We start from the raw sequence: 20,221 nt of genomic DNA, 5'->3' as shown, positions 1-20,221 counted from the left end.
TGTCATCAAAAATGGATAATTAAATTGTGACAGTTATAACGATACATGCAAGTGATTGCAACAATATAGTAAGTACCAATTTGGAGAATTTTTCAATATGATCGGGTATCTTCTCAATCTGGGTACGATTGAGACGAAGCCAACGAAGGTTGTTCATATGGAGGACATTTTCTTTCAGTTCTGATTCCTGAATTGAATTAATAAAAGATAAAGAAAATAGAAAAATTAGTGGCAGAGAAAGGTGGTATGTGAAAAAGAGACCAATATACCTGTAAATCATTCCCAGAGAAGTCGACTCCTCTCACAAAAGGGAGGACAGAGCTGGACATCTTTATGGTTGGGCTTGTTGGAATATTAACCCTTGACTGTTTCAAAATGGCGGGTGGTAAACCACGCCTATCTAATCACGTGATTCAAAATGGCGTCTTTGGGGCTCCTTAGAAAATGTTCTTCCCTCCTTCTTAACGGGAGTAATTTAGCACTGAGACGAACAACAACCACACAATCTGGTGCCTTAGTCTCTAAACCGATCAGGCATTACAATCTCGTCCTGTTTCGGCTCGGTTTTGTTGCCATACCCTTTGTCTATCTGGGCTATTGGGCTGGAGGACAGTTTGCTGAATTCCTCGAGGAATACGAATTTTACATACCAGATGATGATGATGATGATTAATAGAAAGCATTACAGGTAACCAGTGACCTTTATTTTGGTTAGCGAGTAGTGTAGGGTTCAAAATAATAATAATAATAATAATATTAATTAGCGTAATAGCACCACTTGTTTGTATTTCATGAATTTGCTCGTGTTTATCATGAAGGGATAATTGTTGTGCCTGAAGCTCTGAAGAAGGAATCGAGTTTCCACAATATTTTCATATTTTGAAAACAACGAAATAAATATTTAATAATAATAATTGGATAAAAGTAGCTCAATCCAAATGATAATATTAATAATAGTCATAATTATTTTGATGCTTTTCATAAACTGCATTTATAATTTTGTTATGGGCCTGTGCACAATTAGATTTTCAAAATTAATTAATGCGTATGTATACTAGTTTTGGTTTTAATTTAATTAGAGGTATAAGTGTCATATAAATTGAAAATCAAGTTTTGCACTGTGCAGTGTAGGAGTAGTAATAATTAAATTAAGGCCCCGTTTATACTAATCCACTTCACTGAATCCAAATTGTTTTTGCTATTATTCGTTTCAGCAAGAGTAGATAATAATAGAAGAGAGTGTCCTACTGTGCATATACCCCCTGCTTCATCACGTCGTAGAATTGAAGAGTCACATTCAGGATATTTTCAGTATTTTTGAGTAGTTATTCGAAAATAACTAGCAATAACTATAACTACTCAATGAAAATACTGAAAATATCCCGAATGCGACTCTTCAATTCTATGCCGTGATGAATCAGGGGGTATAGGCACAGTAGGACACTCTATTATTTGCTATTATTGAATATTTGCTAAATTGCTATTATTCGTTTCAGGTGTTTACACTAATCCAGCAGCTGCATTTTCATAAGATTTATCATTCGTTTATAGAAGTATCCACTTTGGTATATCCTTTTACATTTTGCTTCGGATAGGTGATGCGTTTTTATGTATTAGCGTAAACAGAAGCTGTATCAGAATCAAAAAGTCTCGTTTCCGTTTACATGTGAAAATGGATTAGTGTAAACAGGGTCTAAGACTACTCTTTGTAATAAAGTACTGATGTGGCTATCACGCTGCTACAAATAGACTTTAAAAAATAAACGGCTAAAAATTGACTTCACTTGTTCTATTTTAGTACACTCCCTCTCTCTCTCCCTCTTTCCTCTTATGCATGTTGTGTATAAAAGGAAGAGTTCACTTTAACATTTGTTTTTCTTACTCTGTTTAGGGTTTATGTTTCCAGGTGTCCATATTTTCAGAATGACTAACAGCTTACAAAGAATTTACATTTTAGTTATTATTATTATTTATTACTAGTATCATTATGGTTTAGTTAGCAATAGAAATTGTGACTGCATCATTTATTTTATATATATTAAAAACATCAAAGACAACATAATGACAACAAGAACAATAATATTATTTAGTTTCTTTATAAAACACACATAATAATAATAATAATAATAATATTAATATTGATAGTTACGAAATCAGTACTAGATGGTCAGTGCTAGTTGCTGGGTTTTTTTTATCAAGAGAGAGGAGGAGAAAAAGAAGACAACATTAATGATCAAGTGAAGACTAAGAGAGAGAGAGTGAGACAGAAAGGAGAAGAGAACAAGGGATAAAATTGTATGACAAGTCAACATTTGTACTATTAGTTCTTAGTTAAATTTGCAATATTTGACCAATGTGTCCTGACAATATGATATCCTTCACTATGTCAAAGACCATGTGTATATTTCTAGTGTTGACAGCAGTCGTGAAATAATGATAGAAATCCTGGCGTTGGTTTCTACGAACGGAATCAAACATTCCTACCATGAAACCCTTGACGTGGTCTAGGTTATGCGGGTCCCCGTTGAACTCCGGGAAGTACTTGCTAATGTCAACTTTGGGGTTCTGGACCTTTGTCTCCAAGAGATCGGACTTGTTGAAAAAGACCATTATGGCGACGTTTCTGAAGCACCTATTATTGACGATAGTCTCAAATATGTTGAGACTCTCGATGAGTCTATTAGTGACCCTGTCCTCCAGTAGGGTCTGGTTAAAAGCGCTCGATGCAACGATGAACAATATGGCCGTCACTTCGTCGAAACACTGGAACCACTTCTGCCGCTGCGATCTCTGACCCCCGACGTCCACGAACCTAAACTGCTGGTTTCGAATAGCCGTCGTGTACTCAACTACGCCTCTTGTTGCTTTCCTCGAGTTTAGGATGTCGTCCTTTGATGGTAGATAGTCCTGGAAGAGAATGCATATGTGAAAGGGAAATGTTACCAAACTGTCAGCTGGCAGATAGTTATTATTTGTTAGCATTATTGTTATTGTTACTATAGTTCTTCATTTTATGCTGTGCATTAATATTACGCATACATTATACATCAAGTCTCATTCGTTTTGAGTGCATAGCTTCCTTAGTGAACAATAGAGCTAACATTTCATAAATTATTCCTGCTATACCACATTCTTTCCCTAAACAGTGAATTCCAATTACAGATACATAGCATTTATAAGCTCATTCCATTTTCCATTAGAAAAAGAAGCCTTGTTTATAGCCTACACGCGTATAATCTCTCCCATAATGCAGAGCTAATTGAATTAGAGCCTTTATTGCTGGTTATATGCCTTTGTAATGAAGCTATATTGAGTTATTATTACAACAATGCCATGTGTTCTTAAGAAAAAATGCACAATATATGCACTTTTTATAATAACTCAATTATTAGTTACATTAAGATGTACACACACACACAACATCCTCTTCACTACTTCATCTCTTTCCCTCTCTCCCCTCCCTCCCTCTCTCTCTTACCACTGCTCCAATGACTTCTAATTTAGAAAGAAAATAAGGCACAGAGTCACCCTACATGTTAACAAAAGAGACACAATTATCATTGGGAGGTTAGCAAATTGTAAAAATGCAAAAAATAGTAGCAGCTACTCACAGGAAGGCAATGTACAATTATATTACTACATGTCTATGCATGCCCTAGCCACACATATACTACGAACCATGTAAGAGAAGGAAGAAAGGGAATAGGAGAAAGAAAAAGTTTTTTTGATGCATTTGAAAACCACTCAATGGCCCATTGTATTGTTACAAAGCAGTTAATATTGTGCATAGGCAGAGCTAAACAAGGAAAGGGGGATAGGAATCAAAAGAGGAACAAAATGAATGAAGAGAGATCACAAAACAAAGAGAGGACTCTAGGAGGAAATAATGTTTAGGTGCTTAAACGTACCAATTGAAACTCATTGCTTCGTGCTAGTGTAGTCTGAATCCCAGTATCTTTCCATAGAGACTTGAGAGGCTCAACGTAAGGCGCAAATTCCTCTGGGCTTAGCTCCTGTGAGTGCTGATAGCCACTGGAAACTATGTCACCTTTACTATCATTATCTGGCTCTGAGAATGGTATCTGAAGCCTACGGCAAGCCTCAACCAGGACCTTCATCCCTTTCAATATATTGTGATATATCAGTGGACGAAATTCCAGCCTGTCGCTGTCCGAGTAGTCCTCGCCGTGTATGATACGCATCTGCTTGAGGAAGGTGCTTTTACCAGACTCTCCTGCCCCCAGTAGAAGAACTTTCATTTCTCTCTTCCAGTCCTTCTCTTTGTCGAGGGATTTGAGCTGGCGGTCGATCTGTCTGCTCCTCCTCTCTCCCTCTTTCTCTTCCTCTGTCTTCAAACAGTTGAAAGCCATGCCTGGATCTCTGGATTTTACTGTATTTTCTCTCGTTGTCCTCGACCTTGTCCTAAATGGTACAAGATCTCTAGCTTGACCCACGCCCATACAAGATCACGTGATCCACTCGGATTCACATTAGTCACGCCCAATTAATTACCAAACAAGTCACGTGATCAAATAAAAGTTATAACTACCCACGCCTGTTTTTATTTTAACCCTTTCTTTAAATTTTTAGGTTTTCATGAGTAACCAAGAAGAGGTCTTATTGGCTTTTGGCGATGAAGGCTCTCCCTCACAAAGAGCAATAAAGCAAGCTATGCTCGTAAAATATTTTTAATAATTTTTAAATATTTTTATAGACATCCCATAGCACTATTCTTCCATGTACTCTTTCGATCACTTGCGCTGGTTTTGTACGTCTTTGGGTCCTACGTATTCAGCAGTAGTTTTGTTCAATTGTTTATAGCAATTATTCTTTTGTTGGCTTTGGATTTTTGGGTCGTGAAGAATGTCACCGGCCGACTGTTGGTCGGGCTAAGATGGTGGAACAAAGTAGAGGAGGATGGGACAAGCGTATGGCAGTTTGAATCCAAACAAGTAAAGCTATAATTCCTTTAGAATCTCCTTTAATAACTGGCCACACCCACATTACTTCATATTAATTAAATGCGTGGGAGTGTTACATTGGTATCATTGCATAGCTTGTTTGGTTTCTGTTGCACTCTAAATATTTTTATGAGAATTATTTGCATCAATTTTACCTATAAGAGCATCAAAGTTCTCTCGGTTACATCCACACATACTTTGCGTAATATTTTATTTACCTTTAAAAAATTGCATTTTTGTATTGATTTCATTAGATGAATTTTGTAATATAATTATTAATTTTTTTGGATTATAATTTTGGATTATTTTGCTGACAAACTCTTATGCTTTTACTTTTAATTGTGTATATGTTTATTTTATGCTTTGATTGCCATTATTTCTATTGTAGTGATGATTTATCCACATGTTTTATGTACACCTGTATCGGGGTTTCCCACAAAGTTTCAGGGGGGTCGATTTTTGTGTAACTTTAAAAATTCGTAATAAATTCAATTTTGATCGGAATTAGCTCAAACTTGCTATACAACATAAGAACATGTATACGTATCAGAAAACATTATAAAAATGAAGAATTCTCTCTTAGTCATTTTTGGCAAAATCTGGCCAAAGTTCCTGTACTATAGTACAGGGACTTTAAGTCGATTTTTAAGTAACTTTAAAAATTCATAATAAATTCAATTTTGATCGGAATTAGCTCAAACTTGCTATACAACATAAGAACATGTATACGTATCAGAAAACATTATAAAAATGAAGAATTCTCTCTTAGTCATTTTTGGCAAAATCTGGCCAAAGTCCCTGTACTATAGTACAGGGACTTTGGGCCGATTTTTAAGTAACTTTAAAAAAAATTCGTAATAAATTCAATTTTGATCGGAATTAGCTCACACTTGCTATACAACATGAGAACATGTATATGTATCAGAAAACATTATAAGAATTCTCTCCTAACCATTTTTGAAAAATACCCTATATAGTATTATGGTATTGTCAAATTTTTGAGCAACTTTAAAATCCCCTGACAAGAAACACTACCCCAAAACTCCTTGGAAACATTGATTTACATGTTATGTATACTTATAAAACTCCTTATAATCTTAACCATGTTGTATCTAGGCTCCATCATCAAATGTTGAAAGTGTAGTCTTCTGGGTGTCATTGTTTGCCTTTCCTGTGTTATGGATTGTCTTTATATTCACGGCTTTACTCAAATTTGCCTGGATGTGGATGGTGAGATTGAATTCAAATAATGATAATAATATTATTATTATGACTAATATTTATTAGTGTGGTTAAATGTACTCACTCACAGAATTAATTATTAGCAATTAGAGAGTATCCGACTATTAGTAAAGGCCAAAGGAATGTTTGGTGATAATATGTTACTAATTACTGTTTACTAAAACATAAGAGTAGGGGATACCGAGACAGCCTTTAAAGTATTAGGTGTGTGTGTGTGTGTGGGAAAGGATTAAGAGTGGGATGGAAATGACATCACACTTGTGGGATATTGTAGTTCTGGTTTTTCTCATGTGATGATGATGATCTATCCGATCGTTTCCTGATAATGTCTCTTCCTGATAATTCCGTTGTTATTTTAGTTGATACCAATCGTGGGCGTGGCTCTAAACGGTGCTAACGTGATAGGATATGTAAAGTGTCGCAAAGATGCCGGTACCAAGATAAGGGCTATGGCAGGGCAGTTCATTGGACGACAGTTAATGAAACAAGTAATGTTACTCTTTTTATATAATTATAATTTTTATAATAATAACATAATGACAAATAAATTATTACTGATTCTATTTTACATTATCAGGCATTCAGTTCAGGATCAGAAACAACATCACAGACAATGACAATATGATTACAGACTTCTCCTCCTCCTCCTCTCTCTCCCTTTCTTTCCTTGCCACTACTATTGTTTCTCATCTGTGTCTCCACAGGCTAGCAAGATCTCTGATAAAACGAATAATGAATAAAATTATTATACGATTGTTATTATAATTATCAAAATTATCTATATAATACATTTCAATGGTTTTTATTATAATGGGTCAAGTGGAGAGTTTCAAACAAGAAAACCCAAAGCTCAATAGCTCTCTGCTAGAGCCAGTATGTCTTCCTGTTTGTTAAAGGAAGGGGCTTTGGCTACTAGTAGAGACAAAGATCCTGCAAACGAATCTATTTTTAAGCTGTCAATGAGTGGTATTATATACAACACTATGGCTGCTTATCACCTAAGACAACTTCAAAACTAATTAAAAACAGAATTATTATTGCATTTTGTGCAAGATTGGGCACCTAATCTGCAACACACAAAACAGTTTCGAGCTAATCCTTATCCTGGAAAAGGAGGGCTCACTTTTCATGATGCTGATGTACTGCAAAGCTGCAGGTGAATCTGATACTTCCTTGATAAATGATAGCCCCATATCACAACACTTGCCTAAACAAAATGGGAAGAACATAGTAACATAGTGTCTAGCCAAATATACACCCATTAATTTGTTATGTCAGTTATCAATATTTGGACCAGCTATGAAAATAATAGGAGTGCCAGGAGCACTCTTGCCATCCTACTAGGGTAGTGGCTTCAGTGTTTGAAGTGGTTGGAACAATCTGGAAGGTTATTGCAAGCTCAGCTTATTGGACTGAGTGAAACAAAGGGAGGCCTGGGGCTGGGGGCATTTTTAACCTCAAGCATGCAGCAAAATCAGCATCTATAATATTTCGAAGTATTGCTAATAGGGACTGAATAAATGTTATACCTTGCGTAAACAATGATTGTAACTGGAAGGCCATGAGGTCGAATAACGGACTTAAAAACACTCAAAGTTGTCACTATATAAATGCGAAATGGTTAATACTAGTACCGCAGCATGCAAAATGCACCTGCATTCTGAATGCTTCTATTGATAATCCGATTCTAATGACGGATTCAAAGCTGCTAATTGCTACACAATAGCTCCATGTAAAACTCTTAATGGTGCATATTGCAAAACTATGCACTCTTGATAGCATGCAGGTAATGCCAGGAATATGCCCAAATTGCATAAAAGTTAAATGAATTTTAATTGCTCCACACACAAAAAATTATACTATATGCCCAAATTGCATAAAAGTTAAATGAATTTTAATTGCTCCACACGCAAAAATTATGCTGTAGTGGAATGACTAAAGCTATGATAGCCTATCAACTGTCAACACAATAGATAAATTTTGTTCACAAGCTATAAGTCATACACAATGACTTCAATCCGTACATACAGTGCATTGTGTGTGTGTGTACCTATTCTTGGATCTAGTGGAAGATGACCAAGAACTGATAAGCCCATTTCCTCTGCCATTTTGTCTGCTCCTCCAGTAGTGGGTGGAAATATCTTTGACTCTGTCTATATGAGAGACAAAAATTCCATTACACACACCATCATGCTGTAAATCATTTAACTTTGAAAAGAGTGGTTGCACATTAATGATATAATACAGCCAAAAGAGTGGCTGCATTAATCATCATAAGCACCTTCTTTTACTGCAGCTATAGTGGGCATTAACACATTAGGATTAGCTGCTTTCTCTTTACACACAAAAATAGTTTTTAGCAGATTTGTTGCAGCAATATAGTCATACTTTGCATTTGGGGCAGATGAATCCACTCATGTTCTCCACAACACCAAGAACCGGCACGCCGACTTTTCGACAAAAGTTAATTTCTTTCCTCACATCGAGGAGAGAGACTTCCTTTGAAATGCAAAACAAATTATGATGTCAGAGTAATGATAATCAAGGGTGGATTTAAATAGGACTACTGGCCACAAAAATACGAATAAAATTCATAATACATTACCGCCAGTACGTGCATGAATGCACATATATAATCTACTTAATATGCCATGCTTTCCATGCAAGTTAACTGTTTAAAAACTTTGAATTATGCATGATAATGCAATACTACTGAGGCTTTATTGTTTCTCAATTAAAATGTCGATTGATTCAAAGTAATTTGTTGCTTGGATGTGCTGATCACAATCTCATGGGACAGAAAGGTCACGTTCTACTAATTGGGAAGGCTAGAAAGTGCAAGTTATGACAGCAAATTAAATATCTAAACAGATCCACAAATCGCTGCATCCCATAAACTGAACTATGGAGGGTCAAAAACCACTTTAATTACAAAATATAAATCTTCTAATAAAATAATAACATCGCATTAATCAATGACAATACCTGTGGCGTCGTTATTACAACTGCACCGTCAATACCTGCAGCAGCTCCAAGATACTGGACAATGCTTAAGTGCTCGTCTGAAGTTCCAGGAGGAGTATCAACAAGAAGATAGTCCAACTCACCCCAATCAACGTCACGTAGGAACTGCTTTATGAGACCTAAAACCAAATTAATATTAACAAGGAAATTAATTGTACGTGTTGTTGTGCAAATATTTTTTAAATTTTCTAAAGGGGTGCAACTGGAAAAGGCTAGGGAGTAACCTGTGAATAATGGCTAAGACACAAAGAAGAGGCTTAATTTATACAGACACTCTAGGCTGTCACTACTTGACAGCTAAAATAAATGAAATCATCAGCTTTAAGGTAAGAATGAGATCAGAATCTCTAAGAAACAGTTATTATCAAGCATAACAGGATGGGCTTAAAATAACAGACGATTTATGACACCAAGAGTACTCTTGAAGAGGCTGCATGGATGGAGAAGAGCATTATATTATACCATTCTTTTTTGGTCCTCTCCATATGACAGCATCATCAGGGCTACCAAGCAGGAAACCGATTGACATCACAGAGAGATTATCCTGAATGTACTGCAAATAAAAAATGAATAAATAAATAAACAAAATAATAGACAAATATGAGTGAAATGCATGCAAGAGCCATTATTGTGAATGCACTATTCCAAGTATATTAAACAAGGCTGCCACGCCTTACACTTGTTATGTAAGTGATAGTAATTAAGCTATTTGGCTTATACTTCACAGGATGCAATGATCCTTTGACTTACAACAGGTGACCATCCTGATCCACTCTGATGAACTTGCTCATTCTCAACTCCCAGCATCTTAGGCTGTGAGGGACCACATATATCAATATCTAATACAGCAACCTAGTATTAGATGATAATACTAGTATTGAGTATAAAGGAAATAAAGGAATTGTTATTGAGTAACTTTTGGCACATAAAAATAAATATACATGCATGTAATATCCTGTTAACATACCCATACCCATAACTAATAAACTAGTGCTAATCATATGTACATGTACACGACATGTACCTGTCTCTCCTCATTACTGGCTAATGCATACGCAAGCTGAGTTGTGAATGTACTCTTCCCTACTCCTCCTTTCCCGGAGAGTATCAGAACTTTATGACGGACTGACGATAAGCGACTCTCAATCTCACCTATAGCTGTATATGTATTCAACTACTAGTGACTGATATAGTAGTATATAGCTACCTGGGTCTGGTGCTTTGGGGGCACCAGAGGCACAGATGCTCTGATTGGGGCAGCCTTGACAAGCTGAGGTGTTCCCAGCCTCTTGGCTCTGCGTACCAGGACAACCTAGAAGGAGAGACGAGAGTGTTATACTCAATCCTGTCTTTGTTTTTACTTTCTGGAGCATTCTCAGGCTTATCCTCCATATTACAAATTAATTATTGAGCTCCACCCAAGATGGCTCAGCAAACATTTCCAGAGGCAGTGGAAGTTGGGACATTTTCTTCTAAGGCAGACCGACATCTTGCTCATTTTGAGGATTTAAAAAAAAGATGAGACTAGGAAAAGATGTGATTTTTAGTCTGAAGTTTTCTCACTGAAAGAGAAAGGAATAGCGATCAGCTGAGCTTAGCCTTATCTCTGACGTCAGACCGGCATTCTTTCTTGTAAACGGTCCTCCCAAATATTTTTGGTCGTTGGTGGATTTTTCATTCATAGGATCTACTTAAGGCATGTTGTTTGGGTACTAGCCTGCCCTCCGGCTGATGAGGCCTAGCGAAAAGTCCGCAGTGAGAGGCTCACCTGTACACAATCCGACCATGGAGGCGCTACTAGAGCAGACCGAACCGCACTTCAACGTACAGACCACAGGAGATAACTCTAGCAGCTCCATCTCCTCTTCATTCCCTTCCCCTCCCGTCTCTTCTGCTGGCCAGCTCCTACTTGTGCAGAGAAATAATAATAATGATTTCAACTTGCAGGACCTGCAGGATCCGTTTGGTCCCTTTACCCAATCCTCACCAGCCATTACCACTTCCTCTCTCTCAGAGAACAACACTCATTCCAGGACCTCTTCCCCTCCTCCTCTCACATCGATGGACATTGCTGCATTACGTAAGTCGCTGAGCTCCCGACCAAAGCTAAGACGAGTCTGTCATATTTGCGGACGAGAGTGTTTGAGCAGACACAAGCTCCAGCGTCACTTGAGTACCCACTCTGAAGAACGTCCCTACAATTGCAAGATCTGCGGAAAGGCATTCAAGTGGACGGAGTACCTCTCCAAGCACATGAGAACCCAGCATGGCTCTGGCAATGTCACTGGAACCTCAAACAGTAAGTGATTAAAGTTTTGTCTTTTATTATAAACAAACATTGCTCAAACATTATACAAAACATCTCATTAATGTTTATTCTGTCATTATTTTAGCTGTTAGACCAATCGGTAGAAGTACCGGTAGTACTGGCAGTACATCAAGCAATGAAGACTCTGGCCCTAGAAGCAATCAACCACCAGCTCTCGCATTAGCACCATTGAATGATCCTCCCACTCAAACAAGGATAGCTACTCCACAGAGAACGACATGTTCCTCCTCTTCTTCTAATAACAACAACAATAATGCATCTTCTTGTACTACTCCAGTGTTTACTAGTGAGAGTAACAATGGAAATGCTTCTACTTCATCGCGACCGAAAGCAATAACAATACCAGCCACAAATACTGGTGAGTATTTATGTTTGTGTATTTGTCACATCAACTGAATCCTTTCAAAAAACAAATGAGTGTTGGCTCCAATCCTCTTTTGTATTTGTAAATTTGTCTCCTTGTTATGCAATTAGAACATTCTTGTGCATTTGATCTATGTTCTGTAGTAATCCTGTTTTCATTACAGGGTATAGTGGAACCCAATCACAATCAACCCCTGACGTTTTCTCGCCTCAGTCAGCTTATGATGGTAACATATTAGCAGAGTCTGTTCCCTCTTCAACACCTCTCCTATCAAACCAATTAGCGCCAGCCTATTCTGGAGGGGGAGGAGGAGCCTACTTCCCCCCTCCTCACCACGGCTTCTCTTACTCACCTCTCTTCCCTATGAACTGCTATGGATATCCTCCTATGGATCCAACTGGTGCCATGGGTCAATATGGGATGCCTGCTATGCAGCAACATATACATCCAGGAGCTTTCAATCACATGTTCCCTTTTGATGCCTCCTATCAAAACTACCAGCCACAACCACAGCCCTTGAGTAGTGCAGGGGACTTCATGGGTAAAGGTCACACCTCTCTCCCTTCCACTTCTTCCTCAGTCTCTACTGGGAATCATGAGGCCAGGGAGTGCTCTTCAACCTCTTCCTCTGTCAGCTGTCAGACTCAAGAGCAGCTGGAGCCTCCTCCAGAAACAAGCAACATTGGGGTTGGGCCCAGTAAAAAGCCCTCTGTAGTCATCATCAACATGTGCACAAAGAAGGAGGTTGGGATACAGTGTGAAGTGGGGGATGAGACCCTACAGGCTTTATTTGAGGAAGAGAGTCAGACACTTTCCTCTGCTAATGGTTTCGACAGTAATTCAAGCATGGATACGTCAGACGAGGGCCCTAGCTGTGTTTGTAAGTACCCTTGTGAGTTTGAGGGCTGTGCTAGGTCTTATATTCATCGGAAGGATCTCATACGACACATGAAGTCTGCCCATGGATCACTACCCAGAGTCCTTCAGCCTCGCATTATTGAGACGCCAGCAAAACCCTACGTGTGTCAAGTTGGCGAGTGTGGCAAGTCGTATTTCCACATGAAGGACCTGAGACGTCACCAGCGACACTGTCATCTTGCTGGCTCGATCATCACTGAGATATCCAGCAGTTCGCCTACTCCTAGTGCTCAGGCTACTGGCAGTAATAATGGTTGTGGGTCTATCAAGGGACTTGGAGGGGATGATGGTACGACTACTACCCTGAGGTTCCCGTGTGATTTTAGCGGCTGTACAAAGTCATACATTCACAAGAAAGACCTCATAAGACACAAGAGGACCTTCCATCACGACAACTCCAGCCACCCCTCCATACCCAGCCCAGTGGTTGTATTGAGCTTCAATAAAAAGGGACAGTCTGCAGCAGAGAAGTCAAGTAGCGAAAGTAGGGAGAGCAATGACGAAAAAACTGTCACTAAAAGGTTTAGACTCGATAGTTCGTCAGAGCCCCTGAGCATAGCTCAACTCCCAGTTGGTAATCACCAACCATCCACTGAAGACTTGACCACTTTAAGTGCAACTGACCTTAGTCTCATGTCAAACATTTCAGCTGCTGTGGCTAACATGCTAGAAATGGATAAATCACCAACTTCTACTGGTTTTCCAATTGATAGCCTAACTGCTAGCTCAACCTCGACTAGCAGTGGCTCCACAGCTTCACAGGCTAGCCTTGTTGCATCTGCCACTGATAAATTAGAAGCAGCAATCTCATTAGTAGACACTAATATGTATGCTACACCAGCAACATCTCCATCAGCTATGTTTATGACCTTACTCTCTCAGAACATTTAATCAGTACTATTATTATTATAATTATTATTATTATGAACATTTATGATAGTTATTATTATTGAATTTATTTTAAAAATTTAGCATAAGTGTTAACTGTTAAAGTGTTGACTCATTCAATATCTTGCTCTTGACATTACTGGTATAGTGAAAATGTGGTTTCATGTTTATGATTCGAACGTTATGAGTCAACATGGCGTGTTTTCAAACCGTTAAGGAACGTTACTAATGCACACACTTAGGAAATATCTCAATCGTTGGGATTACTTTGACAGCAGCTATAAAAGGAAGGCTAACTAGAGACATAGATCAGAAATTTAGAATACTCCTGGAAATTATGAGTAGCTTTATTCATAATAAACCAGTTTTGATTGTTGCTTGCTTGGCATTGGTTAATATAGGCCTTGTCAGTGGGAATTGTCCTGATGATACAACATCTTCACCATTGCCTTCACATACTAGCAGTGAATCAACTACAGTAATGCCATCATCATTATTGTCATTGTATTTTCAATACTTTTCATTATAGAACATTGCAAGTGGTACCCCTTCACCATCTCTCACTGTTCAGAGTGCTGCAGTACCAACAGTTGGTGAGAGTTCAACTGTGTCTCCTTCAGTTGCAGTGACTACTAGTATTGCAGCAGTAGTGACTCCATCTCCTACTCCTACTCCACCATGGGTCAATGGAATACCTGATCCACCAAGCACTCAAGTCAATGCTCAACCTGGTAATGAATCAATGTTCAGTATATCCTCACAATCCTTTAACTCATTTAGTTTGCTTTGCTCCTCCTGATTGCAAGACATGGCTTGAAATGGGAGCTAATGAGAGCAAGGTTTATCCCATCAGTCCTGATGGAACTAATGTAGTACTGGTAAATATCCATCAAGTTTCTTTTACTGCATGTTAATTCACTGATGCTTTATAGGTGTATTGTGATATGGAGACTGATGGTGGTGGATGGACTGTACTTTTAAGGAGACAAGATGGCTCTGTTGAGTTCCATCGTAACTTGGCACAATATGAGAGTGGGTTTGGTGACCTTACTGGAGAACATTGGCTTGGCAATGTAAAAATGCACCAGTTAACAAATCAAGGTGGAACATACACACTTCGTGTTGAAATAGCCTTTCGTTATAAATACCCTGGAGTTAAGCAGTATGCTAAGTACTCTAGATTCAGTATTGGTGATAGTAATAGTGCTTATCAACTATCACTCAGTGGTTACTCTGGTACTGGTTTTGATGCACTTACAGGTCATAATGGACTCAGGTTTTCTACATATGATCGTGATCTTGACACTTGGGGTGGAGTGCACTGTGCATCAAATCGGAACAATGGAGGTTGGTGGTATCATGGTTGCTATCATGCTAATTTAACTGGACGATATGGAACTCATCAATATGGGTTTGATTGGATGTCAAGTAGGGACCCAAAGGCAGGCCCGCAGTTTGATGAGCTTAAATTTGCTGAAATGAAGATGAGACGCAATTAAATAATAATGTGTGATTATAGGCTAGATTAGTCTAGTAAAAACAATAGACTATTTTTTAATAGTGGTGTGATGATTCTTTGTAGTTAGTTCTTTTATAAACTTGGAAGTTTAATTTATTTATGTTATGATTGGTTGGTGGGCAGGGCTCTTTAGCTCCTTTAGTTATGTCAGCAGTAGTAACTGGTGGTGGAGGGTATGTTGGGAGCAGACTCTGCCGGCAACTAGTGAAAGAAGGATACGATAAAGTGACAGCTATAGATGTTCACTTCATAGAAGACGAAAAAGAGGGAGCAAATAAAATCAAAGTATTAAATTAATAGAGTTTGATCTAGGGCCCATTGAGTGTATTTTTTTATATTTCGCCCAAATGCAGGGTGATATTAGAAATTTCGATTTTTTAAATAAAATAGTTTCCAAGTTACGTCCTGATGTCATCTTTCATGTTGCATCTTACGGAATGTCTGGACTCCAAATGGTCAGTACAATACTTAGCCACGCCCTTGTACTTGAGCTTGTACTTGTACAACAACCTACTGTAGTTTGACAAGAAAATGATTGAGAGTGTAAACATACAAGGCACAAGAAATGTCATAGAAAGTAATATTGAATATTTTGCTTCTGTTGCAACCTGCAAAAATTTTATTAGCTTTTTAAAATTTTTTTAGCTTGCATTAAAAATGGTGTCGAGAGCCTTGTGTACACGAGTACATACAATGTTGTATTCTGTGGTCAAAAGATTATCAATGGAACAGAGTCTCTACCATATTACCCATTAGACAAAGTACATTGTATTTATCTATTAGTTTCGGTTTAATGGATGTATATTTAGCATGTTGATCACTACAGTAGAACGAAAAGCATTGCAGAGCAAGCTGTATTAGCAGCTAACGGAGCCAAGCTGGAGAAAGAGGGATCTGTATTGAGAACTTGTGCTCTTCGTTGTGCTGGGATATATGGTGAGGGCGAACAAAGACACCTACCAAGAATAGTGGTTAGTTTCCATATGAGCAGGGACTTTATTGATAATTTCATGTACTAGTAATCCTCTTCTTATGCTTATTTTTCAAATACTACTAATACTACTACTAATAATAATGATAATGAATTTGTTGTCATTTTTTTCAAGGATTATCTTGAAAAGGGATTGGTTCTGTTTACTTTCGGAGACAAAGATGTCAAAACTGATTTTCTCCATGTTGATAATTTAGTGCAGGCACACATTAAGGCAGCTGCAGCATTGATGCTGCCTAGATCGATTCCAGTTAGTTACACTATAAAAAAATACAATTTTAAATGTGTTTTTTTGTAGTCTGGAAAACCATACTTTATATCAGATAACAATCCAATTAATAACTTTATGTTCCTCAAACCTTTAGTAAGTTCTCTCTCTACAATAATGTCTTTTACATTTTCTTCATTTTTAGATAACAGGATTAGGTTATAGCTATCCAACAGTGAGACTGCCACTGTGGATTATGTACTATGTTGGTAAATGCTTGAAATAAAATTTACATTTTATTTCGTTCTATCTTTTTAGCATATTTCATTGAAATATTGCACAGCATCATTTCCAAAGTCTACAATTTCAAGCCTTTTATGACAAGAGCAGAGGTAATGAATTAATACAAGCATGATTAATTATTGTCATTATTATTATTATTATTATTATTAGGTTTATAAAGTTGGCGTCACTCATTATTTTAGCATTGAGCAGGCAACTAGGGACTTTGGGTATCAACCAGAACCAAAGACACTTGACGGAGTAGTCAAGTGGTTTAAGGAAAGAGGCCATGGGAAAAAGAAAAAGGAGAAATCTCACACCACCTTGCTGATTGTTTTAACGATAGTAATAATAGTCGTAGCATCATTGATTTTAATTTATTTCTAATATAAAAACATATTTATTATTATATTTCATTTCAAAGGTATAATATATAAATTATGTACTACAGAAATAAAGCTAAAAAATATATATATAAAATTATGGGCACACTTGTAAGAAATGTCTCAGCTGTTCAGCAGCACTGCCCTTCTGCATCCACTCGGTGTTCATTGGAGGCAGAAGAGATCCATCATAAGGCAATTTCCAGCTGCTGTCATCTTGATTCAAGAGCTCTCTCAACTTGCTGACAACGTCACTATCTGCTACACCAAATGCATGAGGAGATGGTGATCCTCCTAGTTGAGAAGGAGCACCATTTGTACTAGTGATATCAACCAATGGAGGAACTGGCTGTGGAGAAGGAACGCTTCCCGGTAAAGGACCAAAATCAAAAGGAGATGCATCAACTAGAACGAAATCATCCAATGGAGGGTTTATGAGTAATTCATGAGGCGAGGGAAGATCATCAAGAATGGATGAGCGATTGCTCCTAGGAACATCTCCTGTTGGAGGAGGCGTCATAATCTCATCCGGAGAAGGAAGATCATCCAAAATAGAAGCTCTTTTACCTGTGGCGAGGTCTTCCACAGTAGAAGGTATAAAGATTTCATCAGGTAAGGGAAGATCGTCAATAATAGACCGTCGTCTATCATTACTAGCATCTTCCAATGGAGGAGGAACAACAACTTCAGGGGAAGGAAGCTCATCCAAAATGGAGGACCTCTTTGTATTATCGGGAACACCTCCTAGTGACATTGAGAGATCCATAGCAATATCCTCTGGGGAAGGAAGATCATCAAGAATAGAGGCTCTCTTGTTAGGAGGAGGATGAGCAGTGGGCTCTGGCTGGTTGTTAGTTGGTGCTGCTGGCATTGGAGGAGCTACCTCAACAGGCAATGGTGGCACGCATTCAAAAGCAACCTGCTCATCAATTAAAGCAGGAGAAGGAATGTCTTGAAGAATAGGAGGAGGTGGAGGCTCATTAGTTGGTTGAGGAGGAGGAGGTGGAGGCTCATTAGTTGGTTGAGGAGGAAGAGTCTGAGGAGGAACCGAAGGGACAGCGTTAGGTGGGGGTGGGCAAAGAAGTGATGTCTCTTTTTGAGTGCTAGTTACAGGCGGATTTTCTTGCCCTGCTAATGACATGTCATAATGGCTTGGAGACTGTACCACTTCAATCTTCTTCGCGGCAAACTCTGGAAAACTCTGAGAAGACTTTATTGGTGTAGGCTCCTCGGGTATGCTCAACTTTTTACCAATGGAAGGAGGAGGTGGGACTGGAGGAGGCTTTCCAGCTCTATATTTGATTGTGGCCCGCCTGTCTCGATTTTGAAAAACAGCATTCACATCGGCTTTGCTTCCTCTTTTACTTTTTCCCCTAGAAATAACGCGTGCAATGTAAGTAAAAATGTTTTAAAAAAGAATGGTAGCATGTGCTTATACTGCTCCATATGCTCAAAGCAAAGTGCATACACATTTAAGCCATTAAAATAATAGTTTGAATCACAAATGCCAGCTGCTTATTAAAACATTCTTACATTGCCATTTGGAGACATATATGATGGTGATGACTATACATTCTTATTACAAGTGAATAAACTTTTATTTGTGCATTACTAACTTGGCACGGTCGATCATTTTGGACTTGATAACACTTATCCATTTATCCCTGTCGCTGTCATTACGAGCAGCCTATGAACACAATAACAGTTTCAATTTTCAAGGCTGCTTCTTCTCTCTCCTTCCCCCCCCCCCTCTCTCTCTCCATTCTTCTTACTAGTAAATGAATGCGGCCTGTTGTCTGTAACTCAAAAGGTGCTCCGAAGCTTGCAGCAGTTGACTTGCCGACATAATAAATCTGGGATAATGAAAGTTACTTTTAAAAAAGCAGTTCATATTTACGGAAACAACGCACCTGCGTCAGGTCAATGTATCCTAAACACTCACCTCGTGACTATAATCAAATGATGAAAAGTAAAGAAAACATCAGATTTTACACAAACATCAATTTCCTTTTATGGAATTTTTGTTTCATATTAATAAAGTGACTTGCGTGCGAATCATTAAGTGATTTGAATTCTAAGTGTCATGTGTGAGTGTGTGCATTTCTGTTACCCTTTCATTCTTAAAGTAGTACATGTTGGCCCCTTGAATTTCAAAGTAGCGCTGCTTCCATGCTTTCAGGCGACGCCCTTTCTTCTGCAGCATGCCAGCAAGATCAGGAGACACATCAGGTTGAAACATGAACTGGATGGAGGAAGAGAGAAAAAGAAAAAAATCATGAATTAGTAGAAATGTAGCAGTTTCAATGAATCATTCATGCAAAAAAAAGTAATTAAAAGGCCTAACAGATTACTGCAATAGTTTGAAGCATGAGAGCCTGTAGATGATGGAGGGAAGGCTTGTATTTCGGCTTGTAGAGTGTCTTTGCATGTACTTACTTCTATTTCTTCAGGTATGAACGAGCTAGAGGCTCTGTGGCTCAGATGGGGTGGCTTGGGTCTCGATGGCCGTAGCACAACTTCTGGTCCCGTCTCATCCTGTGAGGATGAAGGGCTCCTCCTTTTATCCATTAGAAAGAGAAACAGAGAAGGTGTTTGCTTTTTCCTCTAGCACAAACAAATAACTGAGCAGTGAGCAAGGAACCTCCCAAAGACAAACACCGTATCAACTCTATTAGCAGTTTCCACCGTATTTGTTCTAATAAAACAACTGATAGGAAAATTGAAAAAAATTAAAATCAATGTGAAACCATGAGTGCTGGTAAAAAAGGTACTGGAGTTTCTGGAGGTTCTTCTGGTGGGAGACCACCTAAAGGTATTCCCTAAAACTCTACATTATTTTATCTTTTTTAAGGCCACCCTCCCTCTGGTGACTTCTTTGCCTTGGGTAGTAAGACAGGATCCCGTCAATCCTCTCCTAGTGTCTCTGGGGGACCTCCTACAAAAAGGATTCATTTGGAGGAGGAAGAGACCAGTGGAGGCGGTGACCTATTCTCCAACCCAATTCGTCTTGCACAAGCACGTTGATATTAATATTTTAATAATAATTAATTAATTAATTATTAGGCTAGGGTAGGTGGGGCTAGTGATGCAACCGTGACTCCTTCCTCATCCT

At 38.4% G+C, this 20,221-nt stretch overlaps 8 protein-coding genes across 9 annotated transcripts in view; 4 read left to right on the top strand and 4 right to left on the bottom strand.

Annotated features, from left to right (window-relative positions):
- The window catches only part of LOC100640615 (protein flightless-1 homolog), a 12,674-nt gene extending 12,308 nt beyond the window's left edge, over positions 1–366 (bottom strand). The window contains exons 1-2 of the mRNA XM_019994778.1: positions 270–366; positions 77–187 (exon numbers count right to left, since the gene is read on the bottom strand). Coding sequence (XP_019850337.1) covers positions 77–187; positions 270–329 — 171 coding nt within the window. The 5' untranslated portion in view covers positions 330–366. The remainder of the gene's footprint in view (positions 1–76; positions 188–269) is intronic.
- A 1,619-nt stretch (positions 367–1,985) lies between these two features.
- Positions 1,986–4,470, bottom strand: LOC105312217 (guanine nucleotide-binding protein subunit alpha-13-like). Its single transcript, XM_011404685.2, has 3 exons — positions 3,909–4,470; positions 3,479–3,529; positions 1,986–2,907 (listed from the first exon to the last, which is right to left on the bottom strand). The coding sequence occupies exons 1-3, from the start codon at positions 4,458–4,460 to the stop codon at positions 2,332–2,334; spliced, it is 1,179 nt and encodes a 392-aa protein (XP_011402987.2). The 5' UTR covers positions 4,461–4,470; the 3' UTR covers positions 1,986–2,331.
- Positions 4,471–4,546: 76 nt separating this feature from the next.
- Positions 4,547–7,040, top strand: LOC105312216 (Golgi apparatus membrane protein TVP23 homolog B-like). Its single transcript, XM_019994781.1, has 5 exons — positions 4,547–4,664; positions 4,715–4,952; positions 6,078–6,191; positions 6,563–6,691; positions 6,781–7,040. The coding sequence occupies exons 1-5, from the start codon at positions 4,597–4,599 to the stop codon at positions 6,826–6,828; spliced, it is 597 nt and encodes a 198-aa protein (XP_019850340.1). The 5' UTR covers positions 4,547–4,596; the 3' UTR covers positions 6,829–7,040.
- On the bottom strand, positions 6,698–10,709 carry LOC100635019 (cytosolic Fe-S cluster assembly factor nubp1-like). The gene is made up of 10 exons (XM_019994780.1): positions 10,589–10,709; positions 10,435–10,539; positions 10,252–10,385; positions 9,978–10,079; positions 9,690–9,780; positions 9,189–9,346; positions 8,592–8,702; positions 8,254–8,356; positions 7,327–7,410; positions 6,698–6,920 (listed from the first exon to the last, which is right to left on the bottom strand). The coding sequence occupies exons 1-10, from the start codon at positions 10,617–10,619 to the stop codon at positions 6,880–6,882; spliced, it is 960 nt and encodes a 319-aa protein (XP_019850339.1). The 5' UTR covers positions 10,620–10,709; the 3' UTR covers positions 6,698–6,879.
- Positions 10,710–10,860: 151 nt separating this feature from the next.
- LOC105312215 (zinc finger protein Xfin-like) lies at positions 10,861–13,865 on the top strand. The gene is made up of 3 exons (XM_011404682.2): positions 10,861–11,526; positions 11,621–11,914; positions 12,084–13,865. The coding sequence occupies exons 1-3, from the start codon at positions 10,959–10,961 to the stop codon at positions 13,727–13,729; spliced, it is 2,508 nt and encodes an 835-aa protein (XP_011402984.2). The 5' UTR covers positions 10,861–10,958; the 3' UTR covers positions 13,730–13,865.
- A 195-nt stretch (positions 13,866–14,060) lies between these two features.
- On the top strand, positions 14,061–15,341 carry LOC100640488 (fibrinogen-like protein A). The gene is made up of 4 exons (XM_003385384.2): positions 14,061–14,204; positions 14,256–14,457; positions 14,507–14,604; positions 14,659–15,341. The coding sequence occupies exons 1-4, from the start codon at positions 14,064–14,066 to the stop codon at positions 15,223–15,225; spliced, it is 1,008 nt and encodes a 335-aa protein (XP_003385432.1). The 5' UTR covers positions 14,061–14,063; the 3' UTR covers positions 15,226–15,341.
- Positions 15,342–15,362: 21 nt separating this feature from the next.
- Positions 15,363–17,113, top strand: LOC100640361 (short-chain dehydrogenase/reductase family 42E member 1-like). Its single transcript, XM_019994834.1, has 10 exons — positions 15,363–15,530; positions 15,599–15,700; positions 15,765–15,822; positions 15,891–16,006; positions 16,055–16,216; positions 16,352–16,486; positions 16,535–16,600; positions 16,650–16,713; positions 16,763–16,836; positions 16,898–17,113. Exons 1-10 carry the CDS (start codon positions 15,390–15,392, stop codon positions 17,111–17,113), a joined length of 1,134 nt encoding a protein of 377 aa, XP_019850393.1. The 5' UTR covers positions 15,363–15,389.
- Positions 17,114–19,771, bottom strand: LOC105312214 (cyclin-dependent kinase 12-like). Of its 2 annotated transcripts, XM_019994777.1 has the most exons (7): positions 19,546–19,771; positions 19,220–19,351; positions 19,020–19,058; positions 18,882–18,962; positions 18,726–18,796; positions 18,112–18,482; positions 17,114–18,078 (listed from the first exon to the last, which is right to left on the bottom strand). In XM_019994777.1, exons 1-7 carry the CDS (start codon positions 19,675–19,677, stop codon positions 17,207–17,209), a joined length of 1,698 nt encoding a protein of 565 aa, XP_019850336.1. In that variant the 5' UTR covers positions 19,678–19,771; the 3' UTR covers positions 17,114–17,206. The 2 variants fall into 2 exon arrangements, with proteins under 2 accessions (XP_019850336.1, XP_011402983.1); XM_011404681.2 differs by having other exon boundaries at positions 17,115–18,482; positions 19,546–19,770.
- Between the last annotated feature and the right edge of the window lie 450 nt (positions 19,772–20,221).

Source organism: Amphimedon queenslandica, unplaced genomic scaffold, assembly GCF_000090795.2.
Source record: "Amphimedon queenslandica unplaced genomic scaffold, v1.1 AMPQUscaffold_13465, whole genome shotgun sequence".
Classification (NCBI taxonomy): domain Eukaryota; kingdom Metazoa; phylum Porifera; class Demospongiae; order Haplosclerida; family Niphatidae; genus Amphimedon; species Amphimedon queenslandica.
The sequence above is the reverse complement of the archived record's forward strand: the minus strand, read 5'-3'. Positions and strand labels throughout refer to the sequence as shown.

Bases quoted from the DNA above. Each gene is read 5' to 3' on its own strand.
- LOC100640488 (XM_003385384.2), top strand. From the start codon at position 14,064: ATGAGTAGCTTTATTCATAATAAACCAGTTTTGATTGTTGCTTGCTTG. The intron at 14,458-14,506 runs GTAATGAATCAA...TAACTCATTTAG, and splicing joins TCAAGTCAATGCTCAACCTG to TTTGCTTTGCTCCTCCTGAT. The intron at 14,605-14,658 runs GTAAATATCCAT...GATGCTTTATAG, and splicing joins ATGGAACTAATGTAGTACTG to GTGTATTGTGATATGGAGAC.
- LOC105312217 (XM_011404685.2), bottom strand. From the start codon at position 4,460: ATGGGCGTGGGTCAAGCTAGAGATCTTGTACCATTTAGGACAAGGTCG. The intron at 3,530-3,908 runs GTACGTTTAAGC...GTTAACATGTAG, and splicing joins GAAGCAATGAGTTTCAATTG to GGTGACTCTGTGCCTTATTT. The intron at 2,908-3,478 runs GTAAGAGAGAGA...ATTCTCTTCCAG, and splicing joins TAGAAGTCATTGGAGCAGTG to GACTATCTACCATCAAAGGA.
- LOC100635019 (XM_019994780.1), bottom strand. From the start codon at position 10,619: ATGGAGGATAAGCCTGAGAATGCTCCAGAAA. The intron at 9,781-9,977 runs GTAAGTCAAAGG...TTTTATTTGCAG, and splicing joins GATCAGGATGGTCACCTGTT to TACATTCAGGATAATCTCTC. The intron at 6,921-7,326 runs GTGAGCCCTCCT...TCGTTTTATCAG, and splicing joins GTACATCAGCATCATGAAAA to AGATCTTGCTAGCCTGTGGA.
- LOC105312215 (XM_011404682.2), top strand. From the start codon at position 10,959: ATGAGGCCTAGCGAAAAGTCCGCAGTGAGAGGCTCACCTGTACACAAT. The intron at 11,527-11,620 runs GTAAGTGATTAA...TCATTATTTTAG, and splicing joins TGTCACTGGAACCTCAAACA to CTGTTAGACCAATCGGTAGA. The intron at 11,915-12,083 runs GTGAGTATTTAT...TTTTCATTACAG, and splicing joins AATACCAGCCACAAATACTG to GGTATAGTGGAACCCAATCA.
- LOC100640361 (XM_019994834.1), top strand. From the start codon at position 15,390: ATGTCAGCAGTAGTAACTGGTGGTGGAGGGTATGTTGGGAGCAGACTC. The intron at 15,823-15,890 runs GTAATATTGAAT...AAATTTTTTTAG, and splicing joins CACAAGAAATGTCATAGAAA to CTTGCATTAAAAATGGTGTC. The intron at 16,601-16,649 runs GTAAGTTCTCTC...CTTCATTTTTAG, and splicing joins TTATGTTCCTCAAACCTTTA to ATAACAGGATTAGGTTATAG.
- LOC105312214 (XM_011404681.2), bottom strand. From the start codon at position 19,677: ATGGATAAAAGGAGGAGCCCTTCATCCTCACAGGATGAGACGGGACCA. The intron at 19,352-19,545 runs GTAAGTACATGC...TCCTCCATCCAG, and splicing joins TCATACCTGAAGAAATAGAA to TTCATGTTTCAACCTGATGT. The intron at 18,483-18,725 runs GTTAGTAATGCA...CGTTATTTCTAG, and splicing joins AAAATGATCGACCGTGCCAA to GGGAAAAAGTAAAAGAGGAA.
- LOC105312216 (XM_019994781.1), top strand. From the start codon at position 4,597: ATGAGTAACCAAGAAGAGGTCTTATTGGCTTTTGGCGATGAAGGCTCT. The intron at 4,665-4,714 runs GCAAGCTATGCT...ATATTTTTATAG, and splicing joins CCCTCACAAAGAGCAATAAA to ACATCCCATAGCACTATTCT. The intron at 4,953-6,077 runs GTAAAGCTATAA...TGTTGTATCTAG, and splicing joins GGCAGTTTGAATCCAAACAA to GCTCCATCATCAAATGTTGA.